This window comes from Caretta caretta, chromosome 17 (assembly GCF_965140235.1).
Source record: "Caretta caretta isolate rCarCar2 chromosome 17, rCarCar1.hap1, whole genome shotgun sequence".
Classification (NCBI taxonomy): Eukaryota; Metazoa; Chordata; order Testudines; family Cheloniidae; genus Caretta; species Caretta caretta.
Window position 1 is genome coordinate 12,701,013 of NC_134222.1, and position 16,341 is coordinate 12,717,353.

At 44.8% G+C, this 16,341-nt stretch overlaps 1 protein-coding gene across 2 annotated transcripts in view; it reads right to left on the minus strand.

Moving 5' to 3' along the window:
• Positions 1-2,008: 2,008 nt before the first annotated feature.
• LRRC75A (leucine rich repeat containing 75A) overlaps positions 2,009-16,341 on the minus strand; it is a 191,444-nt gene continuing 177,111 nt past the window's right edge. For both annotated transcript variants that reach the window (XM_048824181.2, XM_048824182.2), the window contains one exon: positions 2,009-4,396. In XM_048824181.2, coding sequence (XP_048680138.1) covers positions 3,793-4,396 — 604 coding nt within the window. In that variant the 3' untranslated portion in view covers positions 2,009-3,792. The remainder of the gene's footprint in view (positions 4,397-16,341) is intronic.

Here is a 16,341-nt window from a genome sequence, read left to right on the forward strand (position 1 = left end):
ACAAGCAGACCTGCTGAGCCATGATATACCAGCTCCATTTCAATAGTGGCAATTACTGCACAGCCAATGTGAACAGGACTGTTTTGTTGACAGCAAAAGGCTCGGATTTTGTTTGGGTTTCAGTTAAGTTTCAAAGAAAACCACTACCTGCTAGTCAAATGTGCTGGGCCTGATCTCTCTAAGTCAGTTGGAACGCTGACCTCTTCTGCAGTTACTGAGTGAAATGGGTGAGCTCAGACTAAAGGGCCCCCCAAAACCCCTGCCAAATTCTGGTGTAACTCTGGCTATACATCAGTGTAAGTGAGGGCAGAACGTGGTGCAAATAGAGGCACTGACATAGCTGAGAATACAACTATTTTGTTTGCTAGCTCCTAGCGTGCATTTGGTACTTTATTGTCACATAGTGCTGGGCGTAGACAGAGCGCTAGAGACAAATATCACTACCCCAGAGAGCTGAACTTGCTGAATATTTGCTATGGGGAGAGCCAAATGCCATTCCAGTTATGATCAAGCCCGTGAACATAGGGCGATACACTACCCTCACTCCCTATCAAATCCTCTGCCTGTAACAGTGGGCGATTTGCACAAAGATCAAGGAGGGACTATGGCCCTTACATGGAAACCAGATTTCTAGTAAGAAAGATTGCTGTTGTGTTCAGCATCTCTTAGGGACAGAGGGGGAAGGATGCATGGTACGTCAAGGAGCAATGCCCTTTGTGCGTACACAACAATCCAGTTGGCACAGCATTGTAGTAATGGGGGGAGGGAGGGTGTGGCGCAGCACGGTGTGTCACTAGCTCAAGCATGTCTCCTCGGGCTGGGAGTGCATGAAAAATAATGGAGCCTAGCCATGGCAAGGAGTGCTAGGGTCCCTGAGGACACACCTGTCCAAGACCATAGACACACGCTCAGGCTGGCTGGCCCGTCCCCCTGCTTGCACGGCCACAGCTGCACTCTCTTCTCGGCCTGTTTCACTTGCTGACAGCCAGCACGAGAGTGTCTCCTTGAGCTGGGAATCCCAGCTCCATGTACCCATGGTATACTGTACATGTAAATGCCCTGAAAACATGGCTCGTATGCTGTTAGCATTACAGTTCAGAGTTAACGCAGTAGGGTGAATGGGCAGTTCACGTTTCCCGGGCTGCCTTCAAGTTCTGTGTTGGTTTTGCGCCTGTGTATACTCAGTTGATGTTTAGCTGCATAAAGGCTGGATACGTGTATTATTTATCCTTTTAGAATGAAAGTGTCTAGCCTGTAGAGTTGGAACAGGCCAGCGACTGCTCAAACGTGCTTGGCAAAAACCACCCTGGTGGGCTCACAAGAGACACAAGGGGCTTGGATTGTGAGCGCTGCTTTCTCTGCCTTTAACGCTAGGACTAAAAATCTTGCTGGCTGGGGAAGCAGTGTCCTCAGGCGACTGATAGAAACTACTCGCTCGCTCGTACAGGATCTGGCATGTTGTATACATTTAACACCCGCAATCTGCCACTGTTACAAGGAAGGGGCGGGCCAGGGGGTTGGTTCAGTATTCGCGAATGCTTGCTGAAGCCTTCTCCTGTTGGCGGCAGCAGCATGGTGATCTTGTGAAGTACACACAACTCTGGGCCAAATGCAGCGGTGGTGTAAGTAGGTGCAATGCCGGTGATGATCAATGTGCTTCTCTGTTTCTCGGACAAGCATTCTCATTTCACATTGAAACGAGACCCGGCGCTTTGCCACTGGGCAGGCAGTGCAAAGAGTCCAATTGTGCTCTTACACAGGTGTCAATAGATTCACACTGGGTTTACACTGTTGTAAGAGGGCAGAATCAGCCCGGAAGTATTATTGTTACCTACCATTTGTTTAGTGGAGAAATACTGTAGTGTCTGTGATATGAATTCATAAAGCACCTACCCACGTATCTTTAAAGGGGAAATATTTTCAATGAGGCAGATATGCTGGGCTTTGCTGCTGTGAACTGTGGTCCCGGTAGTGTGAAGCCTGTAATAAATGCAAACTCAAGACAAGGTCTCTATTAAACACTGTCATTTATTTTGATTATGGATAGCTCCTTTACTGCAAACAGAAAAAGTTTATTCACTGCAAGGTTTTTATGCCTGGTGAAAAGAATGAGCTGTTAGAAAAATGTTAGATACATGCAAATCATAATGAATTTTGCCAGCTGTATTTAAATGAGTAGCAGAATCTCTTATAAGATATTTTCTTGCATGTGGAGGGGAAGCAGACTTATAGTGTAGCAATGTTATGGGGCTAGTGCCAAAGGGAAGATTGAAAACTCTCTGAATGCATTTGTACTTGTAGATAAAGCCAAAAGAGTTGTCACTCATGCTTGAGCCAAGGAGATGATGCTCTAAAGCTATTCAAATAACAGGATACAAACAGAAAGCCAAATGGCTACATTTCATGCCAGGAAATCAGGTTTGGTCCTTATAAGTCTACTAAAATGCTCTAGAAAGATGGGTCTCACTGCAAATTCCAGCTCCAAACACCTCTGAACTTTGGGGAAGACAGGATCCAGATTCAAAGCCAGCAGTGCAAGTCCCATCTCCATTTGCTATTGGAAATTCAAAACTGTTTCTCTTCTAAAAATGTTAGAAACAAAGCACTTCTGGTCGGGGGGAGTAGGGACAGTCAAATAACCTGAAAGATTGGTACAGGCCTGACGTATCTTCAGTTGGCTTGTGCCTGCCCACCCTGGAATGGCAGTGTATTAAAAAATTTCCAAAGGAAAACTTTTTGTTCATTTTTCTTCTATAAACGTTCCATATTGTAATAAATATTTGTTAGGAACAGCTCTGTCCCTTTACATGTACTAGAGATGGGCCTGAACCAAACCCCTGAATTCAAACTTTGCAGATGGTCCCAAATTCTGCTCTCAGTTACAGTGGTGTAAAGGCCAAGTAATTTCACTGAAAGCAAAGGAGTTATTTACAGTAGTGGGAGTGGTAGCCAAACTCTAAGACCAAATGTGCTCTCAGTACTGGACGTCTTGCTGATCCAACTCCTGTAAGGCCAGAGAGTGAGACAGCCTTTCTAGATTCCAAATGGTGGTGGTAAGGAGCAAGTATCTGCAGTGGAAATTCACCCCTGTACATATGCCCAGCCAACAACTATACTCCAATTAAAACAGGTCTTACGGGGCACATTCTCCTTGTGCTGACCCCTCTGCACAGGAGGTGAATTTTATCCTTACTGGCTGGTGCAAAGAAATATCCCCTGGTTGTTTTGTCATTGACCAAGTATGCTACTCTTCAGTGCAGTTCAGAGTGGGGATAGGTTTAATTTGGTCTCCGCAAGAGTCCTCCTTAGGAAGGCAGCCATTTATCCATTGTTTACAAGAGAGAGAACTTTAAAACTAAGATTTTGCTAGATTCAGTAAGAACAATCTCATCTCAAAACAGAGACCTCTCTGGCAAATTCTGTTTGCTGCTTTCTTCTCCTTTTGTGCTATTTAAGGGAACTGGCATTACGATACCTTGGTGCTATAGATTTTTTTTTTAAAGAGAGAGATAAAAAGCACAGCTCATTGCTAAGGTTTAAAAGTACCTGGCCAGCTTTATAAAATATAAGTATACAGCTTGATCACATTTTTATGTTCTCTATGACACAAAATGGGTTGACATTCATACGATGAGAGGACACTGATGGGGCAACAGTCTAAAGTCTCAAAGCATTGATTGTATAGACATCTGAACATGTAAATCAACACTTAATAAGAACCTTCATAGGTGAGGTATCCGTTTTAAAGTGTCTCTTTTCAAAGTACCCAGCCAAGTGACACATGGCTGAACATCATGTCTGAGCTGTCTCACAAGCAGCTTCCTGCTCAGAGTCACATTTATTTGTCAGCGTCCCAACCTCAATTGTTCTCTCTGTCAGCAGCCGTCTGGTATCTGCATTGTTGATCTTGTCAGGTTGGTTTCTATCTTCGTCAGCTGAGCACAGGTCCTCTTGGCTTTCCAAGTCACTCATCTGGCCCTCCCCGAACTCCAGAATGGTTGGCAAGTTGCCTTGCTTGGGACATCGTTTCTTGAGGCTGACCAAAAAGGGCTGCGGCAAAGAAAAGATATCCACGTTGTTGCCCAGATCAATCCACGTCACGCTGGAGAACTTCTTGGGGTCCTTCAGCGTTTCTGTCAGGTCCCGAAGGATTGCTTTGGTGAGTCTGTTGCCGTTCAGGGAGAGAGTGGTGAGGTGAGGCAGGGCACTGAGGATGGGCAGAAGTTGAAGGAACATCTCGTCGGTCAGCTCCGTAAAGCACAGCTCCACATTGTCGATGTGCTCTGAGCTGTGCTGGAGGTATGAGATGATGCGGTCCAAGTCCTTCAGTGTCAGAGGGATGCCAGAGAGATCCACTGTGTTGTTCTGAGGCGTCCCCACCAGGATAGCTTTCAAGCTGCAGAGAAACAAAATGACAGACAAACAGTTAACATGGGCACTCATCATTTTGCTAAGAAGCATCACTTCTTGTATGCTGGACAGTACAATGACTCATTCAAACAGGATACGTAACTGAGGGCAACCCCTCTCTGTCAGGCCTGGATTTTTGAATCCGATTTTGTGTGCAAGCTTGCAAATGGATGGCAGCCAAAACCAATGTATTCAAAGATTGTTGCTGTTTCAATTACAAGCATACGGAAGCTTTCTTCTGGAGTCCCTTGCAAGGTCCTGGAGCTGAACGTTCAACTGCTTTTAAAATTTCAAAAATGGAAAAAGACTATGAAGCATTTGAGCAGAAAAACAGGAATTCTCGCCTGTGTGACAATATTCACGCTTGGCACTTATTTATACATTGCGAAGCCCTTCGTCAAAGGGAATAAGCTTTGCTCGGTTTTACAGGTGGGGAAACTGAGGCACAGAGCAAAGGCATGGTAGAGGCAGACCTAAAAGCTAGATGCCTGACTCCAATTTAGTACTTCCAGTGATTTATTAACAAGGACTACGATTAATCTTTTGACTTGAATGCTGTGGTGATGAACGCTATAGAAAAACCTTTAGATAGATTAGTCTCATGATGCTCCTGCGGAGGCTGATAAGCATCTCTGCCAGATTGGAGTTATACAGATCAACATTGCTTTTAAAGTGCAGCAAGGATCTAGCTATATTAGGGTAACCTAACCGCCGTGGGTATCAGTAGCTGAGGCCTTAACACTAATGAATTCGGAGACGGAGGGAGTTCTATCAGTGTTAATCACTCGAGAAATCACAGGTAATTAAGTTGGCACATCTGCCCCAATGATCGTACCAAATCAGCCCGCTGTGCATATGGCTCTGACTTTCCTCACACTCTGAGCTAAAGAACAGTTTTGCTGAATTTACCATTAACATTGCCGGTGTTGCCAGCTTCACATTTTCTCTTTATTTACCTAGGGCCTCTGTTCATGACTTGCTGTGTAAATGGAGAAGTAAACCCTTTCCCTGGCATTTTTAGACTGTGAACAATGATTCAAGGTGTCCACACTGTGCCCAAAAAAAAAAAGAGTGTTCTTAACTTGCAATATCTAATGCGTGTTAAAAATAGCAGTGACTATACAGCAGCTGTTGAACTCCGCTTGAGAGAGCCTTCAGGGGAAGCTGCTGTGTCCTTACTGTTATCTGAACTTGAGCGAACTAACATACCTTTTATTGGCCGTGTAGACGTACCCTGAACACTGAAAGGCAGTCTGGAACCCCCTTTGGTAAAAGAATTAGTAACTGCATCCGCTCTAGTTCCGTTATTCTCTCAAAACCATGGGTTCAAATGAGCCCATCTCCGTTATCTTTACTTTCCTAGGCCCAGGATGTGATACTGAGAGCTGCAGAAGTTCGGGCCTTTCTACTCAAGGAGACGTTGGGGTAACGTGGTCTGCTGGTGATAAAGAATATAATGGTTTAATTCACTGGCAACACAAGCCAGGGTGCCCCCTTGCAATATGATGCATTTGCAGGGGAACACTACACTAGATTTTCTAGGGTGGTGTGGAAGAACCTATTAAACTCTCTCCTTTAAGAAAAAATGTACATCCTGCATCACATTTTGTGTAGTCTGTTCCTTACCAAAGTCTCTCAATGGGGATTACTGAAAGCTACTTGACCAATCAGTTGGTTGGAACCCCAATAGCTCACTGAGCAGAAAGATGCAAACTCCTACAGCCCTTGCTAAACTCCATTAAAACATTTCATTGTGACTTGGGTAAATAGTCCTTTGGAAGTGCACCCCCAAAGGCATTGCTGCCCAGAAGTCCTAACTGGAAGAATTCTAGATGTGCCTTTATGCCATTGACTTTCTGGAAGTTGTCTTCCACGGGAACTCAACCATATCAACTCAACACCAAGAAGTGAAAAGGAACATTTTAATCCTGGATGATGCCTGTCACAATACAGAGAACAGCAAAGAAGATGTAGAAGGCTGCATTCACTGTCCTGAGTTCCCCTACCCTACCGAAAGAGCTAATCGTGATACAAAAGAGAATATCTGAAATGACAACACTGCTTGCTTACTGAGAGTGTAAATGGGGACTTATTTGTAGTTGGTGCAGTCAAAAGAGGCATGAGACCAAACACCCATCAGCTCATGCTTCCCAAACACCCACGATCTGACCCACAGTCCTGTGCTCTTATTAAGAGGTGCTGCCATTCTCTTTAAGATTGACAGTTATTACATCTTGGGGTCCCTAGGATCTCTCCTTCCACTTAAATCGAGGAAGTGCTGTTAATGTCGAGCTCTTTCCAAAACCGTGTGCAACCGCAGAGCCAGAGGAATTTCCGAAAGCAGTAAGAACAGTGTACGTTTTGTGTGTGGGCACACCCTTAAACTATGTCAGTAAAGATCAGTAGTGTAACTCCTAGTGTGGGCGCAGTTACGCTGGTGCAAATGTGCCTCAGGGATTGTCTACACAAGGGTTAAGACGTGCTGCCTTTCAGGTACACTCAAAGGACCTGCATACATGACACAGTTCTTCAAAGCAGACTGGCTAATATGTAGTCTATAATCTGCTTTGAAAGTGTATTAAGTTAATTGTTCATGTAACTTATTCCTATATAGGAAGGGGAATGAGCTACAGGCGTATCAGGTACCTTTTATAGCTGTGGGAGTTGTACAGGTATATCACTCTTCCCTCCCCACTAAGCAAGAGCCGTACCAGTATAAAAACTGCGTAGACCAGGTCTAACTCTTTCTCTCTACATCTGCTGATTATAATAGTAGGTGCAAATAAAAGGTCCGTCTGCCCATCCTTCATAGAAGGATCATGGTACAAACACATCCCTTCCACTTCCCTTTTGAAGGAGATCAGTAGCAGTGGAGAAACTGCACAGCATAAAATCAAAGCGACTGTCCAAGGCCATTTAGGAAATCAGTGGCAGAGCCAGGATTAAAATTTGGGATTTCCCTTCTCCTAATGCTCTTTTCGTTCTTCGGCTCCATGCTGTTTGTTGACACTCGCCTATTACGCATCCCTAGAACAAGGCAAGTACCCTTGTGCGTTGCTATCCTTCGGGCCAAGTGAAATGGACCAGTTGCCAAGCTCCAGTATTTGTCTAGTAAGCACGCTCCCCTTCAAACCACTGAAGGCAACTGTCGCTCCGGATTTAGGCGCTGTCAGTGACCTCAGTGAGAGTGTTCTGAAGTGTGTGTGTACCATGAACACAATCTCCTGCCCACTAAAGGGGTGATGGCTGCGTGCTATAAACCAGCTGGTTTCATCTATTCTGTCCTTGTCTGCACAATTCCTTACTTTAACGAAGAACCAGAGCTGAGCAGTTTGGGACGCCTCCGCAGACTGTGGAAAACCGCGTGCTGCTTCACGCAGCGATTTGATTAGCAGCCCCCTCGACTCAACCTGACCTTTTCTCCTGGCTCCTAGCAGTGTGCTCCATTGCAAGCAGCTTAATTAGGCCTAAGCCCAGACACGTAGCACTAATGAAGGTTCCTAAAGTAGATCTGAAGGGGCAAAACAGTGACATTTCAGTCCTCCTTTGCTGGTCTGTTTCTTACTCTGGATGGATGCCTAGCAGCCCTGGACCATAAGGAGAGCGAAAGCTGGAACTTAGAGCCACGGACCAGCTACCACCTCAAGGTGTGTGTTTTGTTTTGTTAAATCACCAGGAGAGCTCTCCCCCAGCGATAAAGCGTGTCTCCACGGCCCACGTCACAGCGCTGCCGTGTTATGGCTCAGCCGCTGTAGCGGTAGTTCTCAACCCGCAGCCCAATCAGCACACAGCTGCGGCCCATGTGACCGCCTCAGGGCCATACAGGTAGTATATGCATTGTGTGGATGCGGCCCACAATGGTCAATCAATTAAGAACCCCTGCTCTGTAGGCTGCAGCACGGAAGAATAAGATCACACACTTGAGCAGCCCTGACGCACATGAGGCTGTATGCGATAATGTAACAGATAAGAGTAGAGAATAGTGGTGTCCTCCAGTGCCGTGTGAAACCGAGACATCATGCTGTTGGCAAGTCATGCCACCACTTAGTCATTTAAGTGACGGTTAGCATGGCGACGTGTGCACACCCACGCACGCTGTCTGGAGAAGAACAGTGTCGTGCATGGAAAATGCAGCGTGGAGGCAGAATGGCAGTCTGCAACTTGTCACTGTAAAAGATTTGCTTGATGCCGCTTCTCCTCAGCTGAGAATGAGACACAAGGCATTGAACTGCTGATCACACACACAGTGGGCTGTAACGGTAAAAGCCTGCAACATTTTCACAGCAGACACAGCAGCACAAACTGCTAAGTGTTTTTGCTTTGACTCTTTTCTCTGACACTAAGCAGAGGTCCTGGAAGCTGTGCAGAGGGAGAAGGCTAACGATCATTAACTCGAACTCCAGACAATGAGAAGGTGACTGGTAGCAACTTTTCCATCTCCTTATGGAAAGCACTTGAGAATGTCATTACAAAGATTAGAATGAAACTATATTCTGATGCGAGAAAAGTGCAGGCCGGTGTAGAGGATTTATCCAGACTATGCTGTACATAAGTAGTATCTTTATAATAATACATTCCTCCTTCAGGGTACAGAAGTTAACTGTGGTCTCATTTTTAGTGAATTCGATGCACATGAAAGGTATCAAATGGACAGTTGTCTCCTGTGTGTGGCACTTTTTTTTTATTCTCTTATTTGTCCTTTTAACCACCCTCTGCTTTTCACCATTTCTAATGTAAATTTGCTGTTCTGAAAGCAATACTGTAAGACATCACAGGTACTGGTTTTATACACGACAGCCATCAGTTTATCGCTACAACCCAGAACCTACTGCTTTTAAAACGCAGAGCCCAAGGCAAACTTTAGTTGGCTGCATTCAGTCCTAGGACGTATCCTCTGTGGGCTACAGCCATTGTGCTCGCATGCTTGAGTACATTTTCCTACTATAATGGTGGGTTTGTGTCTGCTGAGCTACTTTTTAAAGTGTGGATTTTAATTGCTGTCATAAGGGTGCTGGGTGGTTGAACCCTGTTGTCAGACCAAGTCCAAGCTTCCCTCATGCAGCTTTGCCTGTCAACCTCATTGCTCCTCGAAGAGAGGGCAGTTCAGTCTCCATGTCCCATTGTAATTTTGGCTTCTCTGACTGTGCCAGTTATGGGACATCTGTTGAGGTGGAAACTTGACTGAAACCATCCAACTTGCCTCACGTATGCCACCCGCACAGTCACGAGAGGCTCTATACTGACCCAATCAGGATTCAGACTAGAGGCGAAAGGTTCGGTATCTTCATCTGCACCAGTGATGGGCACATTAGAAATGCATCTCTTGACAGGTCCCATTACCAGTCTCTGGTCTAACTGCCCAGGTTTTAATACTGCTTCCCTCCCTGTTGTAGTAGGTCAGGAAAACTTGGAGATCCTCTGAAGAAAGGGGCTGTGTATAGTAAATACAAATATTATACTCTCTTACAGACACAGCCTGTGCTACATTTATTTTTAATAATTTACGCTTACTGCTCTGGTCACATTGGCGACCTTGCAAGACAATCTGTCCCCTAGAGTTAGCACTTGCTCAGCTCTGTGTTATGCCACACAGAAAGCAATTCTTACAAAGCTGATCTGGTTGGTTTCAAGCCTGAGGGTTTCAGTCTATGATTTAATTTATCATGGTCGGTGATTACACTCTGTTCTAAGAACACTTCTTGAAATGGATGATCGGCTTGAACGAGTCGGGCCAGAAACTTAAAAGAGCGGGGGGTTTAGTAGGAGAGGCATCTGATTCAGTAGGTTGTAATTTTGATTCAAGGTATGAAGGCAGCTGATTCAAGTCAACAGTGGAGCTGTGTGTGGTTTAGCAGTATGTGTATGTTTGGAACAAACTGTCCAGGCCGTGCCATAACCTGTCTATTGTGGCATGAGACTTACGGGCTCTCTGTCATGCACAGCGTGCCTAAGTGGTCCACAGAAATACTTCCATGTTGTAGATGCTGTCACATTTCAGAGCAACGACACCTCTATTTCCGCCTCAGCGGTCCATCAAGGGCACCCCCAAAATCCTCCCCAAACCCTACACCCCCTTTCCTGGGGAAGGCTTGATAAAAATCCTCACCAATTTGCATAGGTGAACACAGACCCAAACCCTTGGATCTTAAGAACAAGGAAAAACCAATCAGGTTCTTAAAAGAAGAATTTTAATAGAAGAAAAAGTAAAAGAATCATCTCTGTAAAATCAGGATGGTAAATACCTTACAGGGTAATCAGATTCAAAATATAGAGAATCCCTCTAGGCAAAACCTTAAGTTAGAAAAAGACACAAAAACAGGAATATACCTTCCATTCAGCACAGCTTATTTTATCAGCCATTTAAACAAAACAGAATCTAACGCATATCTAGCTAGATTACTTACTAAGTTCTAAGTCTCCATTCCTGTTCTGTCCCCGGCAAAAGCATCGCACAGACAGAGAGACCCTTTGTTTCTCTCTCCCCCCCAGCTTTGAAAGTATCTTGTCTCCTCATTGGTCATTTTGGTCAGGTGCCAGCAAGGTTATCCTAGCTTCTTAACCCTTTACAGGTGAAAGGGTTTTTCCTCTGGCCAAGAGGGATTTGAAGGTGTTTACCCTTCCCTTTTTATTTATGACACCCCCTCTTCGGCTTCCAGCTCCCCAGCCATTGCCCTTTTTGGGTAGAGACCCACGTCTCCCCCTTCTGACTGGGGTATTTCTAGGCGCACAGTGCTCACTGTGTTTAGTCTCAGCACAGGCAGGCTGACCAAGGACACTTGCTGGCAGGCTCTCTCTTCAGAGACCATTAACAGTGTAATTGCTGCAGATATAAGGTACCCCACACACAGCACTTCCTATGCAAACCTATTTTATTTTTATGGTAAATAGCACTGCAGTGAAAAAACACACAAAAAGAACCTACACTCATGCTAAGCACTTATCAGAGTTAACCCCCACTCTAACATGGGCTCTGGCAGTTGTCAGTCTGTCACAGAGGCCCCAAGCAGTAATGAAGTTGTACTTCTCACGGCACTCTGATACCACAGCGATTAGTGCGTTATACATGGCTACGTAGGAGTGTCCACTGCTGCCACTATTCGCAACATACCACCACCTACCACCTTACACAGGGGGTAGACAGAGGGGTAAGTCCTCGGGACTTGCATCTGCAATTCATTTTGCAGTGCAAAAAAGGGAAGCTGAGCGTCGGATGGTTTGAAAAGGTACCTCTAAACGCCTGTAATGCATTATTCACAGCCGCTCGCTCGCTCGCTCCTGGAGCAGAGCTCCTTTACCTGCCTAACTAAAATCTGACAGCCTTGCCGAATTGTATGGGTAAATAATCACTGATGTTTAGTTACCACTGTACTACCCTGTTAGGTTGTGATTTTCAACATGCCTATAAGAGTTATAGGCTGCTCCTTTGAAAATCCCGTTCACAAGGAATAAGTGCTTTCAGGTCCCCGTGTCTAGCAGGCCACTACACTATCCCTCACCTCAAGTAATTGGAGAGTCTGATTCTATTGTGGGGAGAGAGAGGGATAGGGACTCCTCCAAAGGTGCAGAAAGTATCCTTGCTTCCGGGGTGTGTGTGTGATTTTTATCCATTGTTAGTGATGACTTTACATCACCAATGCCCTGGGCTCGAACTACCAGTTTGGAAGAGAGGGATGCTAAATCCCATTAATCCCTGAGCCATCTTTCTCACTAAACATGTAGAGCATAGATCTGTGGCAGGCTAACCATCTGGCTGGGAACACACCCACCCACCAACCACTAAGCTAGATAAAGGGTGTGTGTGTGTGTGTGTGTGCACACGCGCGGTGGGAGGCAAACAGGAAAAGCAATGAGTTCCACTTTAGAAAAGAAACATCTGACAGACTGGTCCGAGAATTCCGATCTAATAGGTTCCCCCTTCCTTGGCAATGCTGAATTGTCTCCTAGAGTCTAAAGGTATTTTTTTTTCTCATTGTTCCTTTAAAATGTTTGTTACAAGGAAGAAGTAAAAATTGATAGGGAGAGAGATTAAAGCCAACTTCCATTCAGAGGCTTGGCTAAATATTGGAAGAGCATAATATTTTCAGTTTCTATTTGTACTTAAAACACCTGAGTATTACAACTTCAAACATCTGAATGCCACAGCTGATCCTGGAAGGGAGCTGGTTGATGTCACACAACCTCACCAGGTCAGCTGCGATTTTGGTAACAACTCTGCAAAGGAAATTATGCAGTGGAATAGCCTCTTATTACTTGGCTGCCTTGGATTAGTCATCTCCTGTAATACTGCTTGCTAGGGGAATACCTGACAGCACAGGAGAATTAAAACATTTTGTCTTTTGTGGATCTGCGTGGGCCAATTCAACCTATCTGCTCTGAGAGAGCATGTTTGTCTGTCGCACTGTGAACTAAACAACAGAATCTCACCCAAGCTTGGCTGTGAAATTGAAGGCCTTCCCAGCAAATGCATCACCTGGACATGTAGACTATAGAGTCTGGGCTCTTCAGCGTGAGCTGCTACAATAGACTAATAATGCAATCTGTTAGTTACACAAACTGATTTCTAAAGCTTTATTATTATCCACAAGTGATGGTTTGATGGCCTATACTCAGGCTTTGAATATCGAACCTCCCTGGAATCGTGAGTTTGACTCTTCATTGGTTCAACTCAGCCCTTGTGTAACTCCCTAACTCTGTTCCCACGGAAGTCAATGGGAGTTCAAACATCCAAGGGGAGCAGTGGGGGCAAAAAACCTCACTGGCTTCAAGATTGCGCTTGAAAAGTTTATGACGGAGATGATGTGATGAGATGGCCTACAATGGGCATGTGGCTGACCGGCAACTGCTAGCAGCAAATACCTCCAACGGCCGGTGATGTGACACTAGATAGGGAGAGCTCTGAGTTACTACAGAGAATTCTTTCCCAGGTGTCTGGCTGGTGGGTCTTGCCCACATGCTCAGGGTCTAACTGATCACAATATTTGGGGTTGGGAAGGAATTTTCCCACTGGGTCCCATCAGCAGAGACCTGGGAGTTTTCACCTTCCTCTGCAGCATGGGTCACATGTTGGTTTAAACTAGTGTGAATGGTTGAGTCTCTGTAACTTGAAGTCTTTAAACCATGATTTGAGGACTTCAGTAACTCAGCCACAGCTTAGGGGTCTATTACAGGAGTGGGTGGGTGAGGTTCTGTGGCCTGCAATGTCCAGGAGATGATCATGATGGTCCCTTCTGACCTTAAAGTCTGTGGGTCTGAATAATTATATGTCACCCTGAGAGGACGACCGAATATTCACATCACCTGTTTAGAAAGGGGTGAGTGTGGTCTAGTAGCAAAAGCATGGTGCTCAGAGCCCTAGTATTCTTAACTCTGCTGCTGACCTGCCATGCAACCTGGCAAGTCACTAACCTCTCTGTGCTCCCATTTCCCATCTGTAAAATGGGATAGTACGTTTCACCTACCTCCCCAAGGGTACTGGGAGTCGTCCTAAATGTCTGTGAAGTGTTTTGGGAGCCTTGGCTGAAAAGCACTATACAAGTGCAACCTTTACTACTAACCTCCGTGTTCAGTGTTGTAGCCATTGTTCATTCTATAGCTCTTACGTTTATCATGGGTTCAAGTGACTATTTCCCAGCGTACTGGCTGATGGCTCAATTTCAGATATTTTATATTGACGACGATTATTCCCACACAAGGGCCAGCTGCTGACTCTGACCTTTTCTAGAATCTCATTAGGTTAAAGGTGGCTTTGAGAGCACCATCTCCCTTCCTTATCCATTGCCAGAGAACACACACCTGGCTAATGTTGCACTGCTTTCATACAAACAAATTTAAAGTCGTACATCTGGGAATGGAAAACATCAGCCACACTTAGGATGGGGGCCTCTATTCCTAGGAAGCAGTGACTCTGAAAGGGACTTGGGGAATCCTCAGCTGAACATGAGCTCCAGGTGCGACACTGGCTAGAAAGGCCAGGTTGTATACCCGGGGAATATTGAGTGGGAGAGCGGAGGTTATAATACCTCTGCATTTGATACTGAAGCGACTGCTACTGGAATACTGTGCCCAGTTCTGGTACCCAAAATTCATGATAAATTGGAGAGCGTTCAAAGAGCCATGAAAGGATTAGAGAACATGCCTTATAGTGATAGGCTCAGGGAGCTTCATGTATTTAGTTTAATAAAGAGAAGATTAAATGGTGACTTAATCAAAGTAGCTACACAGGGAACCAATAGTGGACTCTTCAATCTAGCAGACCAAAGGTACCCAGTGGCGTCCCACCTATTTAGGCAACACACACACGGCATTGCTCCAAAATTTACAAAAAAAGTGGACTAACTGGCAGCCTGGGGGCTGGATCCAGGCCGTGGGATGATTCCATCCGCTCCCAAACATGTAGAACAAAATGGTGCTCTCTGCACAGCATGACCTTGGATACATTACATGTGCGAGGTCATGGCACATGGAGGATGCCGTTTGGTGGGATGTCACTAAAAAAGGTTGACCTAACCCTGCTTAGCTGAGGAGATAGCCTGGCTGAATGTTGCCAACCTCCAAATCTAACCGTGTCAGTTCAGTGAAATTCAGGGGCACGCAGGTAGCCTGCATAACTAGTCTCCCACCCACTCCACCTACTCAATCCTGCTGGGTCAAGAAGTTCAGGCAACTGCTTTCAAATGGCCCTGGGGCATTTATCACAAAGGCTTCCCCTTGCCTCTGAAGTCTCTCTCTAAGACATCCTGCAGCTCTTTCTGAATCTCTCTGACTGGGAACAGAGCAGCACGTCTGTAGAATGAGGGGAAAAGATGAAACTCAGGCTGTCTTTAAATTCCATTTAAATATGTGGGTTTTTGACATGATTTGTGAAAGTGCGGTTGGGGGATGTGGGGGGAGCTCAACTTAAATAAGAGGAAGCTGGGATGGGGAGAGGTGTTTGTCTTCACACCAGACTCTCAATGCATCAAGTTTCCTTTAAAACTGGAGGTAGCAACCACTTGGGTTGAATCTGACCAGTAATTCTGGGCTCTGGGAACAGGCTAAGAACTAAATTCAGATGCTTTTCAAAAGGCTCATCTTGCAGAGGAAGTGAGCCACACCTGACAGATGAGGAAGCATTGGGCTGCCTAGCGAGGAGCAGGAGGGCGGAAGGGGAAACATCATTTTGCAGTAGCAGCTGTGAACAGTATGGATAGAGTAGAGTAAGACACAGCACTTCAATAGTCACTGAGAGCAAACTGGAGGTTAAAGGCCTGTCTCCTCTACACAGATAACCATGTTAAACTTGTTTTTCCCTTCCGTGCATGGACAGAATAAATATTAACTGTGTTAGTTACCTAAGTTAAAGCATTGTTCCCTAACAGAGTTATTAATTCTGTCCACAGAGACATGTTTACAACATGGTTATTTCTGTTGTGTAGCAGGATGGATTTGATTTAAATCACTAGTCAGGAAGACTCTATTTAATCATGGTTTTCTACATAAAAGTGCATTTTTGTTGGTTGTTATAACCTTAATACATATTTTTCACAACTCAGAGATAGATGTAGGTTTCATTTTTAGAAGGTACACATTATACATTTTTAAACAGTGATTTATTTTGAAAACTTTTCAGGTTAGTTTTACAGCTATATCAGAAAATGAATGTTTGTTTGGTTAGTTCATTTACCAAAGGTAATTGAAGCAGATAGTTCATCTCCCAATGACTTCACAAATATCTCTAATTCAACAGGCTAATCATTAATATTTGGAGGATTTTCTTGCCATGATGAATTAGGAGGAGAACATCACCAGACAGACATTTAAATTGTTTTATTTAACTAAAACAATGTTAAGTATTCTGGATTTTTTTCTTCAACAGCAAACATGTAATATTTTAACAAAATAAGCATATGTCCTTCGCTTCTCACATTTAGCTCCAGACTTCTCCTTGTCCAG